Raw genomic sequence first — 26488 nt, forward strand, 5'->3', positions numbered from 1 at the left:
TTTTGTAGGTTCATTCAATAAATAGGTAAACTGTCAGATAGCTTCCCTAAGTGGGCTGTCATGTTATTTCATTTATTTTTATTATTCAAACTCAAATTAACTTTGCAGTTTCACGATTTATCTATTGTGAATCTGAACAGTTAAGTAGGACAGAAGAAAAGGTGCAGTTCCATTAAGCTCTAACATATCATTGGCTGTCAGGTAAGCCTTGTTATGCTGTCCATCCTCATTTAACTATCCCACAAGATCTCTTAATGAAGTTAAGCCCCAAGTTCATTCCAATAATTCTGTGGCAAGAGTTTGTGCATTGTAACAATTCATCACTTGTCAGGAAGGCACTTTTAGTTTATACATTTAATAAGGGCATCCTCTAGCTTGGTTAATTAGAAGTGAACAGTTTGCATATTTACTAAATGCGGAGTGTCATTGCCACCACGGCCTATTGCCTACATGAATTATTTCTCTATCTGCAATAAACAGCTGGGTAATTATTACTGCCATAATCAGATAAATTCCCTCTGTAAGGCTTTTCTTACATGGCAATTCTTTGAACTCATCCAAAGCTGAACAAAATTTATGAACTCCAGCAGCGAGGCCACTTTTTCATACTATGGTGTCCCTGTTCCCTATTTCAAGGACGTGAGTAGAGCACCATAGATATTGTGTAAATAAGGAGAATAACTATGATTACCTCAAGATAACATTTCAGTAAACCTCATTTTAAAAACATAATATTACGATCTCAGCCAAGGAAATGATAGCAGTTTAGCTTTATCTAATTGTATGTTGATGACAGGTTCTTTTATAGTAAGGCCTATCCCAAAGAGGTAAAAAAACAACATTTTAGTTTTCAAGAAACAAATTAGTCTGTAATGTTAACTATAAGTGTAACTTATTTTCTGTAGAATAACTTTATATATCAAGATACAATAATTATAGTAATTAATTTGGTAGAAATTATATAATAACACAAGCCAGGGTGTCCAACGTAAAATGTAGAATATATTCTTTGCTTTAAAAACAGTCTGCCATTTATTCATAATTACTAGTTAATGACGTAATCCATGTAATCACTTTAAAATATGGAATGATATTAACCATTTGATCACAATCTTTTCACATACTATATTTTAACAAGAATGTACTACCTTTTACAATTTGGCATTTCAAAATATTTAAAAGCAAAATATACAGAAAGGAAAAAATGCTTCAGTCCCAAGAAGGAATTAACAAAAGGAAAATGCTTATTATGTGGGTATTTCAATTTAACTCTTTCCACAATTAATTTCAAGCAGTTTACAAAGGACATGGGGACCACAGTAAAGGAAAATACCGATACGATAATGCTAATGGTATAATTGATCACGGAAGATGATTAGTTAAGTATGTCCCATTAACAAAATGGAGAAGCATTACTGCATATGCCAAGAAACGGTTTTTTCTAGCACTGATCCTGAAAGAAATTTTACATATAAGTCCTCAGTAGGAGACACTAGTAATACAATGAACAATGTCTTCAGTAAGATGATTTTTTTTCTTTTTTTTTTTTTTTTTTTGAGATGGAGTCTCACTCTGTCACCAAGGCTACAGTGCAATGGCATGATCTCGGCTCACTGCAACCTCTGTCTCCCGGGTTGAAGCAATTCTCCTGTATCAGCCTCTGAGTACCTGGGATTACAGGCACACACCACCACACCCGGCTTATTTTTGTGTTTTTAGTAGAGGCAGAGTTTCACCATGTTGGCCAGGCTGATCTCGAACTCCTGACCTCAAGTGATCCCACACCTTGGCCTCCCAAAGTGCTGGGATTACAGATGTGAGCCACCACGCCCAGCCAAGTTTTTTTTTTTTTTTTCAAATACAAAAAAGCAGTCTGAATTTCAAATCCTTCTTTTTTGTAGTGATCTTTAGAGGAAAAAAAAAATTCCTGGAGAATGTACTAAAATATTACTCATTTGAAAGTAAAAGACTAAAATAGTATTAGTCCATGGACTTAGCCTTATGGTTGTCCAGCTTTGAGGAATGGATGGACTTGGAAGTTCTTACCTCTCATTTTTCTTACCTGATTTTTTGATAGACGATAAAAGAAAGTTTCTTTTTTTAAAACAACTCTGTGATAAGGATTGAGAATGCTATTTTTCATATTGCTGATTTTGAGTAGATTTATCTCAGATGCAGATGCTTGATATGTTAATAACATGTAAACTTTTTAGTCACATTTTAAGATATGTTTACATTATTGTGAAATTCTATTGAGAAAATGTTATTAGTGCTAAAAATCGTTTATATGTAATACTGTCCTGTGGACTATTTTGGCCTTCATCTTATTTTATCTCTTTGAAGCATAAAGTCACCATAGTTATTTTATCTCTTTGAAGCATAAAGGCACCATAAACCACTTTCTTCTCTTCTCTTATAACTTAATTCTCTGATACCACTTTCTCTTGGTTTCCTTTCTCCGTGTCTAATGGTTTCTTCTCTGCATTCCTTGTGTACTCTATTTGACCTTAAATATTAGTGTAGTGTACCCTCCTCGATGCATTTACCTTTTCATTGTACACTCTATAGATGATCACTTTCACTTCTGTGACTTCTGCTAGCACTTGTGTGATGATTCATAACTCCAAGTATTCTTCCACCCAGACCTCTATCTTGTTTTAACCATCTATTCAAATGCCTGCTATCATTGCCACTTGGACATCCCACCAACATCTCAAGCTGAGCATGTTTAGATAAAATTATTTCCCCAAACCTCTTCCTCTTTCTGTGGTAAATTGAACCATTCTTCATGTAGGCACCCAAGCCAGAAACATGACATTTTCATTCTAAAAATTCTTTTCTCTATTGGTGGCCGAGCCCTATCGATTCTTCTCCTAGCTCTCCTCATTAGTCTATTCTCCCTACCGCTGCTTTAATGATCTTTCTGAAATATAAATCCGATCACCATAATCTGTTTATTTCCTTCCTTTTAATTGTCCCATAGTAAAAGATGGCCTAGAGGTTCTAGAAACATGTGAAATATAAACACTGGGATTACATTTTAGAGTATATTCTTGGCATAAGAATTAAGCAAACCCAAAATAAACACTTGAATCATTGTTTAACAGTTTTAATACTAAAAAACATGAATCTTTGGATAAGAATGTTAACATGTATTTTAGTTATAATATTAACATAGAATGGGAATTCGTAGAACATATGTATACTACTAAATAAACTGAAATTTTAGGATAAGTAGGAAATTATGTAGTGATAACCTACTACAAAAGCAGCAAATTGATAAAGAATCATTTATTTTTAAATCACTTTTTAATTACCCCTTTGTAATGCTTTACAGCTTTTTCCATTTCCTTTCCTTTTAAATCTATCCTTTTCCCCTCTTGGAGCTGACAATGAAAAGAATGGAGAAAGAAAATTACTCCAGTTTCTCTCTCTCTCTCTCTCTCTGTCTCACCACTATTTTGTAATAGTTTCTTATCCAACAATAAATGGGATGGCATTCCCTGTGGCATTCATATAAAAATGATTTCTAAGATCAGCTGTAAAAGAATTGCTCAATAGTTTCCCAAAACTCATTAGATAATTTCTGAAACTACATGCAGCATACTGCTTTAAAATATGTTGACCTCATCCTATGGTATGTTATTATTGCTTTATGTTAGCCTCAAGATTAGTTGACAGATGTCCCTTGTCTGAGCTGAGTGGATTGCATGCAAAAGCAGCAGCAATTATTTTTGCTTTAAAGTGAGTTAACACATTTTAAATGAGAGACAATGTGTGATGTTTGAGTAAACACAAAATAAACAAGATCATGAAACTCTTTTTATATGAAATGGGAACTGTAGCTACCTCAATTCTGAACTCTACCCAAAACATAAATTTGGTGGGTTGATCCTCCTCCTCCACAGCTGAATCACTGTGAAGATGGGCAATGGAGAGAATATGATATGCCTTCATCTATCTTTATGCAGGAAAGCCCCCATGCTGTGTCTCAAAGTCACAATCTGTAAAGTCATTTTATTTCACAAAGATGAACAGAGACCTTGTTAATAATATCTGCCCCCTACCAACCTTAGTAGAATGTTGTGAGGCTGAATTAATGTCTGAAAGCATTTGGAGCCCTGAAAATAATGTACTATATAAATATATTGTATTATTATTGCTATTATTGTACTTATGTCATTCTCAATTATTTGACATCATACATATATAAAATTTTACTTCCTTTTAGAGCAACTCTCTAGATGATAAAAAGAAAATAATTTTACAGTGAAATATGTGCATATTTTTAGAAAGAATACTATACAAAAATTCTTTTCAACCAAGTTGATTCAAAAAGGCAAGAAGCAGAAAAAAAAGTGATTTTCATGAATGATCTTTGAATGGAGTCTTATTGCTTTTTATAATCATTCAAAGCAGGTAAATGAAATAATAGAGCAACTGGACAATCCCTTTGTATGATGAAACTAAAGTCATGGTATTGTAATTTTATAACATTGACCATTATCATCTTTTTTACTTTTTTCATTCTCAAACTGTCTTGTCTATAGAGAATAAATTTGCTAGCATTACTCTTAGAGAGCCCATTTATGTGTGGCCAGGAAACCTTTCTTCTCAAAAGTGCATTTCTGTCCTTTGCTGTTGATGGTCAAAGCCTACCAAAGAGAGCAAGAGTTTCTAGTGAATGATCCAGTCTTATTTCAACACTGCTCCTCTCTATCCCTGCTCTCTCTACTTAGTGAAAACTTGCTCGTTGTTCAGTTCCCAGCTCCAACACCGTCACCTCCATGAAACCTTTTCTGATCCCTCTAATCAGAAGTGAGCTCCCTGAACTGAAGCACTAGGTATGTATTTTTTTCACTGACTTATTTTCTACATTCTGATAAATTATCAGTTATTTTGTTTGCACCCTTCTTGAAGGCAAGTACTACGGTTTAAACATCTTTATTTCTCTAAGTATCTTAAACATATTTGTGAATACCTGCCTGAATAAACAAATGAGTGTTAATTCTCTACATGATATTAACTCTTAAAATAGCTTAGATATTTTTGAAGAGAAACTCTTCTATACTGCAACAAAGGATTTTGTAACTAAACATTTTTCTTTCTTTTTTTAATGAGAGGACCTTTCTGAATGTTTCTGAAATGTTAAAGTTTCAACTCTATGTTTCAGAGTAAGGTGTGAAACTCAGGCGCAACATGAGTGCTTGAGTTAATGACTATGTGCTACAGAATATTTCATTTTAAACGTATTTTCCCTTTGTGAAGGGCTGCCCTAATGGAATTTGCAACACCTGTCAAACAGATCCGGGGAGTAGGTAACCAGTAGCAAAATAAGGTAGATAAAATAAGTGGTGTAAGTTGTTTGACTGACTTAAATTTTGTTTCTAATGGGAATATTTTAGGTAACTTAATAACTTCCAGATAATCTATTCCAAGGTTTTATCACTCACAAAATATTTTTAGATGTCAAACCCAGAATCCTAGCATATAAATGACTTTTTTATGGTTAGTATTTTTATTGTATTTTAGACTTAGCATTCTCTTTTTTCTTTTATGGCTTACTTATTTGGTTAAATTAATGTGAACATATTCAGAGCAGACAATTGTTAGAGATGAAATGTAAATACATTCAATAAATTTAACTAAAACACTTTTATGTCAAATATGCCACAGCAGAAACTAATGCCATTTGACTATTTTACTTTTTTTATTTTTTTTGAGATAGGGTCTTACTGTGTTGCTCAGGCTTGTCTTGAGCCCCTGGGTGCAAGTGAAGCTCCTGCCTCAGCCTCCAGAATAGCTGGTGTTACAGGTGTGTGCCACCACACCCATGACTATTTTTATTTTGAAGGCGTCTTACAACAGAAGCACACGCTGACTTTACTTGCCATGAAAACAGAATAAGGGCAGTAAAAAGTTGTTCAAATCCATTTCCTTAGAATTTTATTTTTTCTTAAAGATGGTGCAGATGATGGCATTTTGTTTTTATTTGAGAAATCTATGTAGTATTATTTATTAGCAGTTGACTCTGCAGCTTTAGGAATTTGTGCTTTTAAAACAGTCTGGATATAATTCTTTATTTCTTTGTCAAAATTATGATTTTTATGGAATTATTGTGAAGTACATATTGTGTCTTCTTTGTAGTATATCATAGACCACCTCAGGGTTCCACCTCCAGAATGTTTAATTAAGCCAGTCTGGGGTGGGGTCTGAGAAAGTGCATTTTTATTGGTTCCAAAGTGAAGTTGATGCTGCTGGTCCAGGGACCACACTTTGAGACCCACTAACCTAGGCAAAGAGCTGGAGTTCTGGTTCTACCCCCACTTCCCAACAGAGGACTTTCACAATGTAGTTTCTTCTCTCTCCTAATTAAACCATCAGGAGTGATGAAATATACTAGTCAACTGAGAAATACTTAAAGAGGATGCTGGCACCAAGTTCATACTAGGTATTACGCCAAGTGTTTTGGGAGGGGCACATCAATGAATAAACATTATTCTTGACCTTCAGGACCTGTCTTAGTCAGTTTGGGCTGCTGTAGCAGAATTCCAGAGAGTGGCTAAACGAGAGAAATTTGTTTCTCACAGTTCTGGAGACTGGAAAATCCAAAACAGGTGCCAACATATCCATCTGGTAAGGGCACTCTTGTTTGTTTGCAGACAGTTAACTTCTCCTTGTGTCCTCACAGAGGGAGAGCAACTTTCTCATGTCTGTTTTAAATCCCATGGCACTAATCCCATTCAATGGGGGCTCCACATCCATAATTGAATTACCTCCCAAAGGCCCCACCTCCAAATGCCATCACATTTAGGATTTAGGCTTCAACACATGAATTTGGGGGGACTGGAATATTCACCCTATAGCAGGACCTTAGCATTCAGGAGCGAGAGTTAGCAAGTCATGCATGCATACCTACAACTGTAATGTATTGCAGAAGGTAATGGACATATTAAAGAGAAATGAAGGATTCATAACCAGTGAGATTATTACAGTCGGAACAACTAAAGATTAATTTTTGTTGAAGGGATCTATGAAGCCTTCTTAGAGGAAAGGATGGAGATTTTGTGTTTTTGTTCTTGACTTAAAAAGAAGAGAATATAAAAATTACAAAGATTCTGTTTTTAGTATTATATTTTGAAATGAACAAGAAAAGCAAAAAAGAATGTGTCCATCTTATTAATAATTTTCATTATGGTGAACAAAGCATTTAATGAGTATACTGAGCAAATGTTGAACTGTATGTAATTGAGTCATTTATATAATATGTTACGTATCATACATATTATATATTAATATATTTATTAGGATTATGAGTTTGGATTTTTTATCTTATATCACTTATGGAAATAATATAATTTTGAGCAGAGTGCTCTTTTTCCTTAAAAATATTTTATAGAAATATATTATTTTTCTCCATTGGTACAGACATTAGACAAAATCAAGAAACAGTTTAAAAAGAAAAAAAATGTAACAAGGAAAAGAAAATCTGCAGTGCAAGAAAACATGAATTATTACATGACAGGAAGTAATCATTACCTTTCATTTGGGCTCGGGATTGAGCAGGATTGTATACTTGTTTTTGCAATCACTTCTCTCTAGTTCCTATCATCATTCATAGACATAAACCTACACACTTATATGGAGACAGTAGTCTTTTAAAAATGTTTACTTATTCATTCAAATAGACATGGGCAACATAGACATAGTCTTTATTTTTACAGAGTTTGCAAGTCTAGTAGGGAAGACATATATTAAATAAATATATCCATAAATGTATGATTGTAAATTTTATTAAGTTATATGGAAGAAAAACAACATTATGATGTTTATGAGTGAAAAGAACAGTGAAAGGAGAATTCAGGTTGCTGTAAAGGAAATCCACATCAGAAAATACAATTTAAGTGAAGATCTTGAGGTAGAAATAAATGGTTTGCTAGGAAATGAAATACAGCCATTGTGACTGAAGCATAGTGATCCCGGGAGAGAGCAATATGAAGTGAGAAGGAGAGAGAAGCAGGGATCAATGCTGAAAGGCCTTGTAGGTTTGTGTTGTGTGTTAGTTGTATTGTGCCAAATAGCCTTTAAGCATCTTTCAGCTTCAGTCTCTTTTATACATTAATATTGTACATTAGAATTATTTACTTGCTCAAAAAATAGCAAATGGAAAACATATTTTCAGGAAGATAGGACATTTGTGGTGGCAAATGCAAAGGTCTGTGTATTTCATGGCCACACAGAGCTACCTGGTTATGATCTTATGATGTGGTGATGAAAGAGTAGTGACAGTTCATTGAAATCATTCCAAAACAGAGGAGCTTTTTCCATTTGCGTGCTTTGGAAAACTAATATATGTAATATAAAGTTACCTCTTCAGAAAAAAAAGTCCTATTGATAGCTAAATAAAATACTGAATTTAGGCAATATGAGTATAGTATTGTGGTTAAAGGTGAAGATTTTGGAGTCAAACCCGGATTCAAATTCTAACTCCGTCACTTTCTGGATGTAGGAGTTTGGGCAGAGATTTAATCTCTGTGAATATCATTTCCTTATCTGTTAAATGAGTGTAATAATATCTGCCCCACAGATATGAAAGTATTAAATGAGATGATATCTATGTCTTAGCCAGGAACCTCTTGAAAGCAGAACATAAATAGATGATTAAAGTGCTGATACTTTGGGTGGCTCAATACCAGCTCAATGAGGGTTAGAAAAAGGGGGTCATAGATGGAAGTGTCATAGATGGAAACGACTCTCAGACAGTGATTTGGTGCATGAGATTTATTGGGGAGCAACATTTTTAAGGGAAGGGAGGAGAGAGGTTGAGAGAGAAGTTGAATTGCATCAGGAGGTCTCAGCTCTGCGATTTGGATGGCCCTTTATATTGGTCCCAAACTGAGACAAAGGCTCTGGGCCTATGTACTCTGTCAATCCCCAGTCATTGATTGAATCCAGGCTGGGGGCAGGATAACAAAACCTACCTGGGGCAGGGCAGCTGATTTTCTCCAGTGAGATATAGTTATGAACAGTCAGCAGCCAGCACTCCTGGCAGCTGGAACTTTGGGTTTGGTTCTGTAGGGAGGAATGAGGCATTATGAGCTCCTGCAGTCCTGGCCACTGCTTCACAAAGAGCCCCATAGTGATGCGACATAGCGCAGCAGATATGCTTGTCTTTTTTTTTTTTTTTGAGATAGAGTCTCACTCTGTCACCCAGGCTGGAGGGCAGTGGTGCGATCTCGGCTCACTGCAATCTCCGCCTCCCGGGTTCAAGCAATTCTCCTGCCTCAGCCTCCTGAGTAGCTGGGATTACAGGTGCACACCACCACACCAGGCTAATTTTTTGTATTTTTAGTAGAGATGGGATTTCACTATGTTAGCCAGGCTGATCTCGAACTCGTGACCTCAGGTGATCCACCCACCTTGGCCTCCCAAAGTGCTGGGATTATAGGCATGAGCCACTGCACCTGGCCATGCTTTCTGTCTTTAGCCACACAGGTTGTCTTCAGGTTTGCAAGGAGAAACCACCCCTCAGAGCAGTAGGTGGAGGACAGGGAAAGGAGAAATTTATTTGCATGGTTATTTTCTGTCTCCTATTTTCCACTTATGAGGGTTTACCCCATGCCCCATGCCTCTTAGGAACCCATATTCCATGCTCTATATTGTGGAATTTCATTCACAAAGTGCACTCTCATCAGGAGAGAGAAAGGGGGAGACCACCAAGGGAATTAGAGAAAGCATATCCAGTTGAACAGATAAAGCATGTAGCCTAATACTTGGCTCATAGTAAATGTTCAATTATTTATTGAACTAACACTTACATAGTGCCTTACTGTGTACCAGCCACTATTTTGAGTACTTTACATTGATTAACTTATCCTCACAATAATGTAATGGAAAAGACACTAGTATTAATATATTTACATTTTACAAATGAGGATATTGCAGCCCAGAGGGTAGACAGCTAGTAAGGAGCACAGCAGAGCTGTTATAACCAGGTGCCATTTGAGAGTCTATGCTCTTGGCCAGGTGCGGTGGCTCACGCCTCTAATCCCAACACTTGGGGAAGCCAAGGCCGGTGGATTACCTGAAGTCAGGAGTTTGAGACCAGCCTGGCCAACATGGCGAAACACTATCTCTACTAAAAATACAAAAATTAGCTGGGCGTGGTGGCATGCGTCTATAATCCCAGCTACTTGGGAGGTTGAGGCAGGAGACTTGCTTGAACCCAGGAGGCAGAGGTTGCAGTGAGCCGAGATTGTGCCACTGCACTCCAGCCTGGGTGACAGAGCAAGACTCCATCTCAAAAAAACAAAACAAAACAAAACAAAACAAAAACAGAGTCTATGCTCTTAATCACTCCAGTATATTGTGTCTGTTATTATTATTGCTATCATTATTATAATATGTAAATACTTTATTATTCCTATGAATATCATTAGCAAAATACATTCAAATATGTAAAGCTTTGCAAAATTTCAGTAATTTTTATCTTTATTTTAAAACTATATCAGAAAATGTTTTATAGATATGAAAATAAGGCAGAAACTCTTGGAACTTATTCAAGTTTCTTTATATGGTAGAAGACAGGATTATAAGATAAAGAAAATATGCATGGCTAATTTAATAAAAATATATTCGGCATAAATATATAGGAAGATGACAGCCTGGTCTGGAGTTAGAAAATATGTAAACACAGAGATTCTAATTCCATTTCTGCCATTAATTTATCTGTTAATTACAGTAGGTCATTTAATCTCTTTATGTGTTTCTGTATTTGCAAAATAGAGTAATTAGTAAAAGCTATACCATATATATCACAGGATTTTTTTTGGAGGATAGAAATGAGAAAATACATCTGAAATGTAAAAACAGAAAACAACCTATTTAAGTGTCTTAGAAGTACTGCATTTAAAAAATCTCCAGATTAAAAATATAGGTAATTTTTATAATTTTGTAGGCAATCCTAGTTAGAATGGTTTCCATCCTTTTATTTTTAATGAGATCATAATTTTTATTGCATCCTGCACACTGAGAAATATCTTCAAACTACTGCTATAGCAAAAATGTATATATCAAGAATAATTTATTTAGCAATTCCTACTTCATCATTTAACAAAGAATGTTTGACATAAATATTACTGTCTTGTTCAGTATATCCACACACATTCAAATATTACAAGAAATCAATTTGGAACCTAAGAATTGACTTTTTTCAATAATTGGATGAATTTATTAAATTAACTACATTTGTGTTTTGAGATTACACACTTGAGTGTTTCGTGTTTTCTTTATATGCTGGAAAGTAACATTCTTTTCCATTATCTCACAGGTTTTGCTCACTGTGCCATGCCACTCTATACATACTGTTTTTATTTTATATTTCCATATTCTGAAGATGGACTGTTTTTACTACTTAAAATAACTTACACTTTTGATTTTGTATCCAAGTTCTATGTACATCTTTGTACCTTACCCATTCATATATGTTTTCAATTATATTAGGCCTTTCTTCTTATATAAGATCTTTTCATATTTATTAAATTATTTATAGAGCAGAAACTTCTTTATAGATTTTTTATTTTTATGATTGCTTAGAAAATTACTGTACTTATATTTAGCATAATATGAAATTGGATACATGCATTTCTGAGTAATTATCTTTATAGTGGTAGTTCTCTGGTTAATTTTTATTTTTTCCATAATATCAATAGTAAAGATTAAAATTAATAATGTATTCACTTTTTAATGTAACATATGATTGTTATTTTTCCTAGCAAAATTTCTTATTTAGTCATCTGTAACTGCCTTGAAATTTGTACTTTAAGGACAAAGAAAGGTCACCAATCCCTCTAACTCTTGGTTCTTTGTCAAAAATGGACACAGTTAATGAGGTTTGTTTGGTACAGAACAAATTCTCAGACACAGATAGAGATCCTTTCAATGGAAACAAATTTGTTTGGCTTTACCAGGTTACTTAGCGATTAATAATAGCCTTGAGATGCAGGTCAGAGAGGTCATTGTACCAGCTTGCCAACACAATCTAAATGTGCAGCTAGCCTGGCTCTGTGGGCGCAGAAGCCCCCAAAATACTATGCATAAAGTAAAACAGGCTATTTTCTGACTCCTTTTTTCATATTAATAAGCAATTTTCAAGAGAAGGTGGCAAAATGGGGGCCGTGCCATTCCAAGTAATTCATTTATTTTGCAATTTAATCTTATGTTGAAAAAAATTGCTCTGCTGCAATAGCATAGCTTGGTGATTTTTAAACGTCAGTGTGTTTCATAAGTAACCTTGTATGAAGTATTGTATTAGTAGCCTTTAACAGGAAATTGCAACAAAAATATTTCTAGACATTGAAGTGGAAAGGAGAATCTCTTTTATTTTTTGAATTTTTTTCTTCTACTTTCCTCAGATACCTTTGAGAAAAATGCTCAGATGATTTATTTAAAACATTACTTACAGAACCAGACACTAAGTTACATACCTACTTTTTAAAAAAAGTATAGTACAATTTCAAAACATTATTTTAACACAAATAGTTAAATTTTTCCTTGAAAATAAAGGATTTATTTTTCGCCATATTTGATATCATAATCTGTTTAGCAGATGTTTTCACATAGTATACTTAAAAGCTTATTTTTTGTTTATATTTCTTAGATACACATAAATAATGAAAAGTCTTATTATTTTAGTAGAATGTATTATACTTAGAAAAGACTTGCACTTTCTCACCTAATTTAGCTTTTATTTGAATTATCTATGTAATTGGACAAAATGTCAACCTTTGAAGTGCAAGATAATATATGTAATCTTATTGGTATTATTTGAACTGTCAACTGAAGTAAACCTACAATAAATTAAGTATATGTATAAAACCTGTCACATTTTAAAAATTAGGCCATTAGTTAGTAGGCAAAATAAATGATTAGAGATTTGAAAATACAAGCCCAAAATGTAAGGGAAAACAGTAGTGCAGATGCTTTCTTGGGATATTTAAGTATGTCCAAAAAAGCTAATCTTAAAGCAAAAAAACCCTGATAATTTAGTAAGACACTTACTTTGCATTTGATACGAGTATTTTCTCAGCTTTGAATTAATTATAAATATACTCATTTGATCTCAAAAACTTAATCACTGAAAAATCATATAAATGCTTTCTAAATATTGCAAAGGTTCCTTGTGGAAAATGCAGGTAAGATAGATTACACCACTGATTTGGATGGATATGGATGATGGTTGCCCCTCAAAAAAACTGATTTATCATCAGTGAAAGAATTAAAATAAAATGTTAACACATAGTATCATAAATAACTGCAGATGGTTTTGATGCAGGGAGGCACTGGAGGAGTTTGCAGAAATGAAAGAAAGAGAAGAGAAGAAGGCTAACCTCGAAAGGGAAGAGAAGAAAAGAGATTACCAAGCCCGAAAGATGCATTACCTCCTCAGCACAAAGCAGGTTGGTCTACCTGTCCCTGACAGCTCCTGTAAGCCACTTGGGCCCCTAGCCTGACAAAGATAAACTAGCAGGCTGAATGGGACATGACTTGTTGAAAAGATATCACAAAGACACTACTTCGAGTTCAATTTCGTGCTTCTGTGTAGGTGCGCGCAGGCACCATGACTCGTCTGTGACAGCGGCTTCATAGAGGCAGCCGCTGCGATGCTGGCAGAAAGGTCCAAGTCAGCAGTGTGATCTGCCACGGTGATAACACAACACGAAGGGCATAACCTCGCTTTCAAAACTCATTCTGAGTGGCTTATTGTTGTGTTGTGAATTGATCAAGAATTAACAAGTTATTAGGCTGAGGTTGCTTTCATGTTTTCTCTTTTAATTGAGCTAACGTTGAGATTAAAACCATTTTTCGACCCTTTCTAAATTTTGATGGAAGTTTTCAGCTAAAGCTTTTAACAAAGTTGCTTCAGGAATTACATCTTCTTACAGAAATATAAGCATGAAATTTGGAATACTTAGACATTTATTTTACAATGCTTGCTAAAATGTCAGTGCCCTGGATTTTGTCCTGGTTACTAGGAAAAAATACATGGCATGTGGAATAGCCTCAAAAAGAAATATGGTTTTAAAAAAGCGAGAGTTTGAGGAGTGAGATGTGTTTTGTTACTAGGGAAATAGGAAACTAGCAGTTTCTGGGTTTTTATTTTTTTCTCATAGACCTTCAAGTTCAGTGTTGTAGTTCTGGCCAGAGTCACATAGTTGAATGTCTCCAGGTAGGGGCAAGTCAAGTCCCAGTGGTGAAGGGTGAGCCCCAAGACCGAATGTCATCCTTAGAGGCATCTAAATTAAAAATATATATATATTAAATCCCGGGCTGGCCATCTACATTTGGAGCGTAGATCTCCCGCATCTCTAGCCTGTGCTTGGTAGTCTAAATACCAATACTTTTTAATCATGGTGACTATCTTCATATTTACTTGGATTTGTGTAGCTGAGTTATCTTCATTTGACAGGTAAGGAAACAAACTCAGAGGTGTTACGTGGCTGAGTTAGAGATACAAAGCTAGTAGAAATAGCTATGGCACTCGGCACTCTGAGGTCTCTAGACTTTAAATACTTAGGCAATAATTAAAATATACTTTTAAAAATTAAAAGTCAAAATATTTTAACTTTTCTTTTTAAAATCTATAGTAGTAAAATTTTAGTTGTATAATTGAAGTGCTACATTTTTATATAGAATTTCAAATCAAAAATTCCTTTTAGCAGAAAATTTTTAACTTTAGTTATTAGTAATTTCAACTTTCATTAAACTAAGAGTACTATTAATATCCTTATTTCTTTAAATCTGGTATTTTATTTTTTACAATACAGTTGTTAATTTTAGTAACTCTGAACCATCTTTATACTCTGAATTTTTCTTAATATGAGTTCTAGTTGTGCTATGTATACTTATGATGAGTATTGTAATACAGAAAGCAATTTTTAAAATAGTGAAATCATTCTTTTCTTTTTAAGAGGGAGCGAAAAAGAGTCTCACTCTGTTGCCCAGGCTGGAGTACAGTGGCGTGATCTTGGCTCACTGCAACCTACACCTCCTGGGTTCAAGCAATTCTCCTGCCTCAGCCTCCAGAGTAGCTGAGATTACAGGCACCCGCTACCATGCCAGGATAATTTTTGTATTTTAATAGAGATGGGGTTTCACCGTGTTGGTCAGGCTGGTCTTGATCTCCTGACCTCAAGTGATCCCCCCGCCTGGGCCTCCCAAAGTGCTGGGATTACAGGTGTGAGCCACCACACCTGGCCTAAAATAGTGAAATCATGTTTAACTGAACATTTGTTAATTTTGTTTTATTCAAGGTTGTTGAGATACTGAGTATCTAGTGAAATGATTTAGAAAGTCCATGAAGACTCAGTTTCTTTTACTAATAAAAATAATCTGACAGCAAATATCTATGGAGTGCTTACCATGTGCCAAACAATATTATAGAGACTTTCTATGCATTATTTCTTTAACTAATTTTATTTCATTTCATTTTTAAAATTAAGCACCCGGTTTGACAAAGAATTTTCACAAACCTGACTAAAACACTTGAATCATAGATCTTAACGGATTTTCAGATATTACCATTGTGTGTTTTAAGTATATTTGTATTAACAAATACAAGCTGTCAATGCATTTTTCTCCTTCTTTATACCATATAGGCTGCTGATAATATCAATATATGTAAATTTTACTTCAGTGATCCCTAGTCTCCAAAACTCCTTGGCATCCAATAAAATAATTATTTTTGAGGCACTATGGCAAGGTTGAAAGAACCCAAGTATTGTCATCAGACAGAGCTGAGTTGACATCCCAGCTCTCCCACTAAGGGTTATATATTAGGAGATTACCTTCAGTTTTCTAAACCTCTGCTTCCCTCTGCATTTGTGAGATAATGAAACCCACCTTGGAAGAATGTGATGAGGATTAAATGTAATGTACTTAAAACAGTGCCAGACCCTTCGAAGGCATTCAGTAAATGGTAACAATAATATTATTAGAATTTAACCACAGATAAACCTAAGGTTTTCTTAATTTTCTTCCATTAATCTTACCAACTGGAAGCATTCATTTTTTCATTTCCTTTCTTGGCTTTCCTTTAGTTATTAATAAAAAATTAGTTAGAAATTTGTATACTGGTGTCCCCCACCTCCATTTGACACTTGACTTCACAGACCTGAGGACATTACAGGTGAAATTGTATTCTCAAATCGCTTCCCTTGGAGACAAATGTTACAAAAATATCAGGGATTTTAATTTGGACCTGGCCGGTTGGTAAACTTCATCATAGTGATCTCAATATTTGATCACAGGTACATAGAGATGAAAAGACAACCCTTTGAACCTATGGAGCCACTTTGTTCCCAATGCAAACTTTTTTTGTGTGTGGTGGTAAAATAGAATAGCAGTGTCATCTTAGACTCATCTGTTCATTTTGTTCAAGGGATTAGTTTTACTGACAGAATGATACTGGAAAGTTCATATGTTCTCTTCCTTATATCCCAACAGATTTGCTTTACTTAGCTTTTAATCAGTATTTTTCATCATGATATTAAAAAGTCGAATTTTAAAACATACTACAAGTCACAACTATTAATACAAACTATCTCCATCTAAACAAAAGTATGCAACACTAAGATTTAATAAATACAATAAACATGAATCTTAACGTAAATTCATCAGTTAATCACTTCCAATAATATTTTTGAGTACCTGCCATCTAATAGTACTGTGCTAGGACTTTAGTATATATAAATATATACTACTTAATCTTTAACCACAAAAAGCGCTGAGACTAATTTCAGTCTAATGTCAATTTTTTTGTAGATGGAAATTGCCAACTTTTCACTACTGCTTATATAGGTGATCTCACTGAAATTAACAACCATTTATACTTATGATTTTGCTGATGTGCTATTTTATTTTAATAAAAAATAACATAACCTTCCTTCCTGAGCCTAAGGAAGATTCAGAGAATAAAAGACACACATTTCAATCTGAGTGTTGTTAGTAATTTTTACAGCATGTCTTGGCTACTGGGGAGAAATTAAGCTGCAGATTTTAAAATATTCCTTACTTAGTTGTTTACAAATTAATTTCATTGCTTGTTTTAAGATTTTGATTTCAAATTATATTTATAGACCTTTAAGTACAAATAAAAGCCAAATAAGAATTAATACTATTTATTTTAAAAGATTTGTATCAATTTTAACGTTCAATGCCTGCAGATATTTGAAAACTCTCCAAATATTCAAGTTTGAATAATTTTATAAAAAGTATATCAGGATGGGAAAAGCTTTATTGATCTGCTTAAAAGGAATAAATCTAATAGCATTTTTAGCAAAGAGAGGGACATTATTTATATTGTTGATTTATGTTGGTGATTGGTGATTAGGAATGATGTTAGTATGGTTTATAGAATAGAAATTTTTACATTAAATTTTTATTGTTCTAATGGCTTACTTTAGATGAGTAGAAATAAACATTAATTTTGACAGTGCTTCAAAAAAGATAATTTTGTAAGCCAAAATTGTATTCGTTAATTCAGATATGGATGATATAAGATTATGTGTTTTTTAATGTATTAATTTTAGGATGATTATGCTGATATATACTCATATGCTGATTGCAAAGTTTTAAAGTCAGGTTTAAGCCTATTTTTAGTACAAATTCAATGTATACCTTAAAATAGTTCCAAAAGCTATTACTAATTTTTGATGGTATTAATTATCTCATCTTTATTCAAGCAAATATGTTAGTGCTGATAGAAATTACACAAGTAAATAACTAATATTGCAATGAGTGAATTAATAGACCCCTCAGGGTTTTATTAATTAAAAAGTTCAAGTCATATTAAAACACCTTTTGTGTATGTTTATTTCAATCAGAAAGCTGAATATGGTAACTTATTTGCATAAATAATCAATCACCATTTACTAGTAGTAATAAGGTTAATTTGTTGCTACAGACATAATAGGATTAGTCAATTATATTTCCCAGAAAATACTATTTGTTATGCACCCTATAACGTGTAAAACAGGATTGGGTTTAGCACCCTTATTAAATGAACACATCAAAAAATCTTTGTCCCTGTAAAAGTTTTATGAAAGAACGGCTAGTTTTCGTTGATTTGGATAAAGTAAAATGCAAATATTGCTTCCATTTGTAAATTTAATTTATCTTTCTCTAAAGAGTGATTATTTAATAAAGTGATTTATTTTGATTCAGTAACTAGTCAAACTAAATCTAACACATATAGGACATATTTCCTTTGAAGAAAATCTCATTTGCAGATTTGTTTTATTCCAAATAAACTGACTTTCATTCCCTTGCCCTCGTTCTTGGGTAATAAATTATGTTGTCTGCTCCACCTACTGGTGGATATATGCAAAGGCCTATTGTTGGATTTATTAAAAGATGCCTGTAAAATATTGCCAGAATTTTTGAGCATCTTCCTGGAGATTAGAAAAATTACAGATACAAATGTAAAATTCAAGATCCAAATTATAAAATGTTACTTTGGAAATATTGGTTATTATATAGAATTATACATGGCAATAGTTATCTTATTAGTGAAAATGTTACCCTGTTTTTCATTTTAAAGTGATAATAAAAATGGTAAATAAATATAATATATACATATAACTCAGTATAACTATGTATATTTTATTTTGGTGTGGCATTTAAGAGTTTACACATATTGAAATTAAAGCTAAAGTAGAAACAAATTTACTTTGTTACACGTATATAATGGAAATAATTTTCATGTCATAATTTATACGATAGATTTTTGATATTTTTCCTCACTCATCACTAAAGTAGTGAAAATACTACTGAAAAAACTATTTTAAGTTATTTATGATTTAAAAAGACCCTATGCTGTGATTGATACTGATAAAACTTTACTTTGAATTATATTTTTGAGGAAGCCAAAATGGTTTCAGCTACTTCTTTCCCACATCATATTAAATCATATTTGTATAGAGAAAGACTGTCTTAATTTTAAAAATTAAAGTTGGCCAGGCACGGTGGCTCACACCTGTAATTCCAGCACTTTGGGAGGCCGAGGTGGGTAGATCATGAGGTCAGGAAATCAAGACAATCCTGGCTAACACAGTGAAACCCCGTCTCTACTAAAAATACAAAAAATTAGCAAGTCATGGTGGCGGGCGCCTGTAGTCCCAGCTACTCGGGAGGCTGAGGCGGGAGAATGGCGTGAACCCGGGAGGCGGAGCTTGCAGTGAGCTGAGATCGCACCATTGCATTACAGCCTGGGCAACAGAGCAAGACTCCATCTCAAAAAAAAAAAAAAAAATTAACTTGACATACCCATAATTAATTGGTAGTCTGTTGATAAGAAAAAGTTTTATAAGACAAATTTTTTAAAAAAAAATTATTTTAATTTCCAGGATACAAATCTTATAAGGTGAAAAATATTTAAATTAGGAAAATTTTGGCCAGGTGCAGTGGCTCACCCCTGTAACCCAGCAATTCGGGAGGCCAAGGAGGGCAGATCACGAGGTCAGGAGTTCAAAACCAGCCTGGCCAACATGGTGAAACCCCATCTCTATTGAAAGTACAAAAAAATTAGTTGGATGTGGTGGCAGGTGCCTGTAATCCCATCTACTCGGAGGCTGAGGCAGGAGAATTGCTTGAACCCGGGAGGCAGAGGTTGCAGTGAGCCGAGATCCCGCCACTGCACTCCAGCCTGGGTGACAGAGCAAGACTCTGACTCAAAAAAAAACAAAACAAAACAAAACAAAAAACTGATTCTTCCAAATCACTTATTGCTTTCAACTCTATCTTTTAAGTATCATAAGTGGAGAAATCTTATGCATATCAAGTGCTCAATACGTGATTATTCACTTTTATTTTGAGATGATGAAGTCCTAGAAAAATGGCAGCCTTACCGTGTGCACCTGCCAACATGTGTGCATATGTGTGGGTATGTGTATCTATGTGTCATATGTGTTTGTATATTTGGTATATTTGGAAAGTACCTTTGGAGAGGCTATACCATTGCCTAATGTGTGGGTATTGCATTGCACATTACATATGTGTGGGTATGTGTATCTATGTGTCATATGTCTTTGTATGTTTGGTATATTTGGAAAGTATCTTTGGAGTGATAGGGAAACTCAAGAGTAATGTTAAGAGTACCTGTAATGACTTTCTGGAGCACATATTTGGACCTCTTAGACCTTATCTCGAAACCACTTTTCTGACTTGAAAAACATTGATTTTGTTCCTTTCCAGTTTCTTAGTTGGACCTTTTTTCCCTCTTTTGTATTTCCATGATATAGAGGCAAAAAGATGTATGCCTTGATACTTATGGTTGCCAATAGTATCTCCACTGCATTGAATATTACATTTATGATCTTTGTGGTTTGATGCAACCTGATTGTGAGCATTCACATGTTCCTTGTGAACTTTTTCGGGCTTTTTTTTTTTTTTCTGTGTGGTTTTTTTTTCTATTTTCCACATCAGACTTTACATTAAACGATCCACGATTCTAAACTATCCCCAGTTATCCACGGTTTTGAAGTAGTTAACTCTTCTTTTTTTGCCATCATCTTTCAGGTCATCATTCCAGGTGTTTTTCAAATCAGTCCCTTCATGTTTATTTCCTGAACCCTGAGCAATTTTAATAGTCTCTAAAACGATTTTCTTTTTAAGTCTTTTGCCCTTTAACTCAGTATATTTACCACCATGAGATAAATCTTTCTAAAAGAGCATTTTTATTTCATTTATCTTTGCAGTTTGTAAGCCTCCAAAGATTCCCTGTTATCCATAGGATAAAATCCATATTTTTCAGCATAAGCGTTCAAAATTCTTTATAATCTCACTTCACTCTGCCTATTCAGTCTGATCTGCCTTTGCTCCTCAGTATGAGCATACTGATACAGTCTGACTTTATATCCTAGAGAAATTTATCATAAGATTCTCCATATATATATATATATGAGGTAGGTGACTTCTGGTGATTTGCCATGTTGTGGAAATTCAGAAGCCTCCCCTCTACCTCTCACAGAAAAGGAGAAACATGTTAACAAGCTTTTCACTAATACGTTGAATTTGACTGTTACTTTACCATTAAAGATGTATTTCTTTCTCCTATTAAATTTAGATAACTAATTTAGATTATTTTTAGAAGGGAGACCTATTAGCTTTCAGGTTGTCCTTAATGGTATATCTTAGTGAAAATTGATAGATTGTGAACAGATTCTGATAAGAATGGGAAAGAAAACTACGTTCACAGACCTGAGGCAATGCCTAGAGTATAAAGACCCAAATGGACATAAAGCTGGTAAGAAAGAGATCCAGGGATGCTGAAGGGTGTAATGCATTCATGGGATGTCTGGTGAGGAAAGTAGGTATTTACGGCACTAAAAAGAATATTAAGAGGACATGCAGAAGAAATGTATCAGTTGTGTCATTTTGCTTAGAGTCACTGCTATTTGGTATCATTCATTAACATAGCATTCTCCAAAACCAATTCTTAATTCTTACATTCCCTGCCACTTATTTAGCAAACTTTTTCAGGAGTTGGAAAGGTCTGGTAATAAGATAGAGTTAAGGATGTATGGTTTGGGAGGTAGATTCATACGTTTTACATGAAGGATCTTATATTTGCTTGTGCTAACTTCCCAGCAGTTTGTATGAATGTTTTCATGCAGAAAAATTTAACAATAGGAACTCACACTGACAGAGATGCCACTCATCGGAATGTGCTATGGCAGCCTGGGATCTTTAGGATGATCTTTCCAGCCTTCTCTTTTAGCCAATTAAAGAAATTAAGACTAGAAGATGAAGCAACCTGCACAAGATCACACAACTAGTTTGAATACATTCTGTAAAGCTGGGGCATCCTCAGTAAACCATGGTCACAATAAAAATCTGAGTTAGTCATCTACATCTGTGGTCTACACCTGGTTCACCTAAACCCTACATGGAAGGAACTGTATCCTACCTTTATGACTGTCCAGCCATCCTTCTTTAAAGGATATGCACTGGTTTTTCATTGAATTCTCTTTTTTCCCTTTCTCTGAAATGGGTTAGTACTTACAAGAAACATCAATTCTGAGTGAGTTCATGTATAAGGATAAAAGCTAGGGCCTGCATATAGAAGCATAAGGAAAGCCAGAATGTAATTTAGGTATCTATGGTACCTTCTAGTGAATTGCTCAAAGCAATTTATTATATATATTTTCAGAATATTCTATAAAGCAGAAATTATCTTTCTAGTGACTAAAATGTTGTTTGGGACTCCCTTTTTTTTTCCCGTTGGACACTTGGTAGGTTTATTCTTTCAAGATTACATAGGGATCTGACCTATGATCTTTGGATCCCTAGTTTAAGAGGCAGGTCCTCAAGTCTGGACATTTGTTCTTAATCCCAAGTGAACAGCTCACATCACAGAATCATCACATAATTTGTTACTATTGGCAGTCTCTGTGCAGAAAGGCCAAGGACTGAACTAGCATGAAGAATGAATTACCTATTAACTTTTACATTTTATTTCCTCCCTCTTTAACATTGTAGTTTTTATTATCCTGTAATATATGAAAGGGATGGCATTATTATCCATTGTCAGTTCCCTTTGAAGAGACAGAGTGAAGTGATTTAAAAAAAAAATCTTATTGTGTTCTCAAATGAATTCCTTTTCTGCTCTTCTCCTCTTGCCATCTTTTAACTACCTCACATCTAAGAAAGAGGCAACAATTTTCGAAAGAGGCAAGAATAAATAAAAATTAATTAAAAGAGAGCCACATAAGTAGAAAAGGGCCTTAGCTCTTTCCCTTATGTATTTTTTCCTTTGAAGTGTGCAGCATTTTAGAATAAATTCTTTAGCAAAACACATTATAAACCTCCCCCTTATGTGTAACTGGGGACAGATCCATGTGTTATGGGCCTGAAGCTTACACAATTTTGGGAATACACCTTTAAGGATAAAGTATGCAAAGTTTCAAATAAAAGAAGATAAGTTCATTATTTCTGTTTTCTTTAGATACAGAGTCTCGCTCTGTCACTCAGGCTGGAGTGCAGTGGCGTGATCATAGCTTGAATTCGTGGACTCAAGTGCTCTCCCACCCCAGCCTCAAGTAGCTGAGACTACAGGCAGGTGCCATCACACCTGGCTAGGTTTGTTTACATTTTTTGTAGACATAGGGTCTTGCTGTGTTGTCCAGGTCGCTCTCAAACTCCTGGCCTCAAGTGATCCTCCCGCCTCAGCCTCCCAAAGTGCTGCGATTACAGGCATGAGCCACCACACCTGGCAATATTTTTTATAATGAGAAAGGAAATCATTTCAAGCACATTTCAAATTTTAACGGCCTGATAATACCCAACATCTTAAAATCTAAAAATATAGCATAGTGCTTTAATTAACTGCCTGACACAGCTCTATAGCATTTGTTTTCTATGTTTTGACTTCATACTCTTTGATTGCTTCTTTTTTGACAATAATATTGTTATACTTTCTGAAGTGAGAAGAGATGGATTATTTACCCTTTTGTTCTGACAACATTGATCTAAATTTTCATTACTATAAAAGTGTTGTATAATGCATTATGTTGGATATATTTTTGAAAGGAGAGTCTTCCATTTTATATATGAAATTATGAGAATTGGATTCCCCGTTTATGATTTACACATCTGAAAGTTGGAAAAATTTTTCACAGGCTAACTTTGGGCCGTGTGCATTTTAAACCTCGCTTCTCAGAACCCCACTACTCACAGACATCTATGGTGAGGCACTTCAGTATGTTCCTATTGCAATGAAGCCCCTGGCCCTCCTCCTTCATTCATGGTGCCTCCTATCTACACAGTGGGTGGTAGGAATATTCCTGGGAGGTATTTCTGTTTTGGGATTGCTAACAAATATTAAGTATATGTGGAAGTGACAGAAAACCTACATAAATATATTTAACTAAACCTAGATTAAACATGTACTCGCTCATCTTTTTCATAGCCTGATCCGAACATGCCCACAGCCACTCTCATACCACCCAACCCACGGGGAAGTGTGATAGAAGATGTCAGAGTATAAACAGACAGTGGCATTCACTGATATCTGACTTTTGCCAATTTCACAAAAAGCATGACCACATGAACAAATCGCCAGGGTCCTACCCTGTGCCTTGGAAGGGGCCTATGAAAGCAAGGGGCCCCAAAGCTTAAGCTTCCTTAGTTTCACTGTTATTTCACCTCTGAGTGGAATCCATTCATGTACTATGTGAAAACCCTGCTGCTCTTGTTAAACTTGTTCAAATAAGTTTTAACATTTGTTTTAATGTGCTATACATAATCATCGGCATACCGATGGATTTCAAATCCAGCCTTCAGTCAATTAAGTAAACCTTATCATTTTAGGCCTATCTTTCTTTAAAGCTGAAGCACCGAATTTTCTTTAGTTCTTTCTCTTTTTTTAAATTGAAAACAAAATTTGGACATCAAACTCAGGATCAGTTTATTTTCATTTAGTAGATTCGGTGTTTTTTTTTATTAACTTATTAGGTATGGGGTTGAGATAGTTATTAGGTATTAAAAAGAATGAATATATTTTGTATATGTATATATATGTATAGGTATACATTTGTATTTGTACATATGTGTATATGTACATATGTGTATACATGTTATGTATGTATATGCATATATACACACACAAATACAAACATATATAAAATTTCAAATACAGTCTTAATAAAACATTCAAAAGCCAGAAAAGACTTAGGACAAGGTACATAACAAATGTAGCTCCAATTTCTTACCTCAGTGTAAAATGTTCCTCCACTTACCCCAGAACACCATATTTTAAATTGCATTGTATGCAAACAATTTATACAAGGCAATTGAAAGTTAATTAGTATTTGCTTATTTTTATTGGCTTTACATAAAACTCCTATTGGCCCAGCACAGTGTCTCATGCCTGTAATACCCAGCACTTTGGGAGGCCAAGGCAGGCAGATCACTTAAGACCAGGAGTTCAAGACCTGCCTGGGCAACATGGCAAAACACCATCTCTACAAAAAAAAAAAATTATCCAAGCATGGTGGTGGGTGCCTGTAGTCCCAGCTACTTGGGAGGCTGAGTGGGAGGCTTGCTTAAGCCCAGGAGGTCGAAGCTGCAGTGAGCCATGATCATGCCACTGTACTCCAGCCTGGGCAACAAGCAAGACCCTGTCTCAAAACAAACAAACAAAAAAACAAAAAAATCCTATAGTTATTGTCAAGTTAATTACAATCAATTCTATCATTTTCTTCATTGGTTAGAAGAGACTAAGCTTTTGGTGGTTCCTTTTTTTAATCACTAATTAAATGTGTAATATAATAAAATCCAAATCTTAGAAACACAAGCAGTTAGGCCATTTCTTTAACTAGATCTAATGAAAGAAATGGGGCTGTAATAGTTTTGTAGATTTAAATTTAAATAGTAGATTTAAATTTTTATTTCTCTTACTATTATGGCTATTTTTCTATTTTGGGGACACTTCAGAAATATTTTGGATTGAGCCCAGTCATGAGTTAGATGCTATTATGTATAACTGATAAATAATGAGTTTGTAAAGTTTGTCAGGTTATGATTTATCCTAGCTCTTTGGTAAGATTTAGAAGAATAACTTTATATACATATCCCAGTGTCTCTGATATTTAATCCACTCTTTTAGACTGAAAAACTTCATAATCTTTCTGTTGAGTATCTGGCAGCCAGATTTTAAAATTTCAGGCTCTAGTCTAGTCCATCATCTTTTTCCTTTAATCTTTCTCTTTATTACCCTCCCTACTCTGTGCACCCTATCATGAAATACAATATGCCCTTTAAATTAAAACTAGAGACTTAAGGAGAGAGATTATACTCCCAAATGTTTTCTTAAAATGAGCTCTTAACTGAGTCAATGGTTAAGATACTCAAACATTGACTAATGTGACTGATGTGGTCATTAACGTCACTGTTAAGATCATGAGTATTTAAGTTCTGAGATCAAAGTATAGTCCAACACAAGAAATAATCTATAAATTTTGGATTTTATGCAAAATGTAAATACTTTAAAAGACACAGAAAATTTGCTTATTATATTGTGTATTTGTTACAATCACAAAACAAAAAACCAAAGAGGAATTCCAATTTTTTATTTAAAAAATATAAAATTGATTTCATTTTGGTGTGATATGATTTTAAGTATTTTAGTGTAAAATGGCAGACAGATTTTCTGTAAAACGAATAATCTTGTCAATTGCTGTGTCTATCTACTGTATCTTTTGACAGTTGGAAATATTTTACTCAGCAATGAATTATGTTATTCACAGAGTATCACAAAGGACAGTAAAATAAAAGATGAGAAAATGAAGATGTGGAGAAGAGAGAAAGGGAAAAGAATCTTTCTTTAAATTTTAATTTGTGAATATCTCTAAGTTTAAAATAAATAAGCTGCATATCTCAGTAGCTAGTATTACGCTGGAAAGAAACTCTTGTCCAGAAAATTTTTTTCTTA

At 34.3% G+C, this 26488-nt stretch overlaps 1 protein-coding gene across 6 annotated transcripts in view; it reads left to right on the forward strand.

Moving 5' to 3' along the window:
* The window catches only part of SPATA17 (spermatogenesis associated 17), a 236994-nt gene that overhangs the window by 95128 nt on the left and 115378 nt on the right, over positions 1-26488 (forward strand). For all 6 annotated transcript variants that reach the window (XR_008649683.1, XM_055234603.1, XM_055234601.1 and 3 more), the window contains one exon: positions 13334-13457. Coding sequence is in view for 5 of the 6 variants with exons in the window: in XM_055234603.1 (XP_055090578.1) it covers positions 13334-13457 (124 nt within the window). In the remaining variant the exon portion in view is untranslated. The remainder of the gene's footprint in view (positions 1-13333; positions 13458-26488) is intronic.

Source organism: Symphalangus syndactylus, chromosome 19 (assembly GCF_028878055.3).
Source record: "Symphalangus syndactylus isolate Jambi chromosome 19, NHGRI_mSymSyn1-v2.1_pri, whole genome shotgun sequence".
Taxonomy (NCBI): domain Eukaryota; kingdom Metazoa; phylum Chordata; class Mammalia; order Primates; family Hylobatidae; genus Symphalangus; species Symphalangus syndactylus.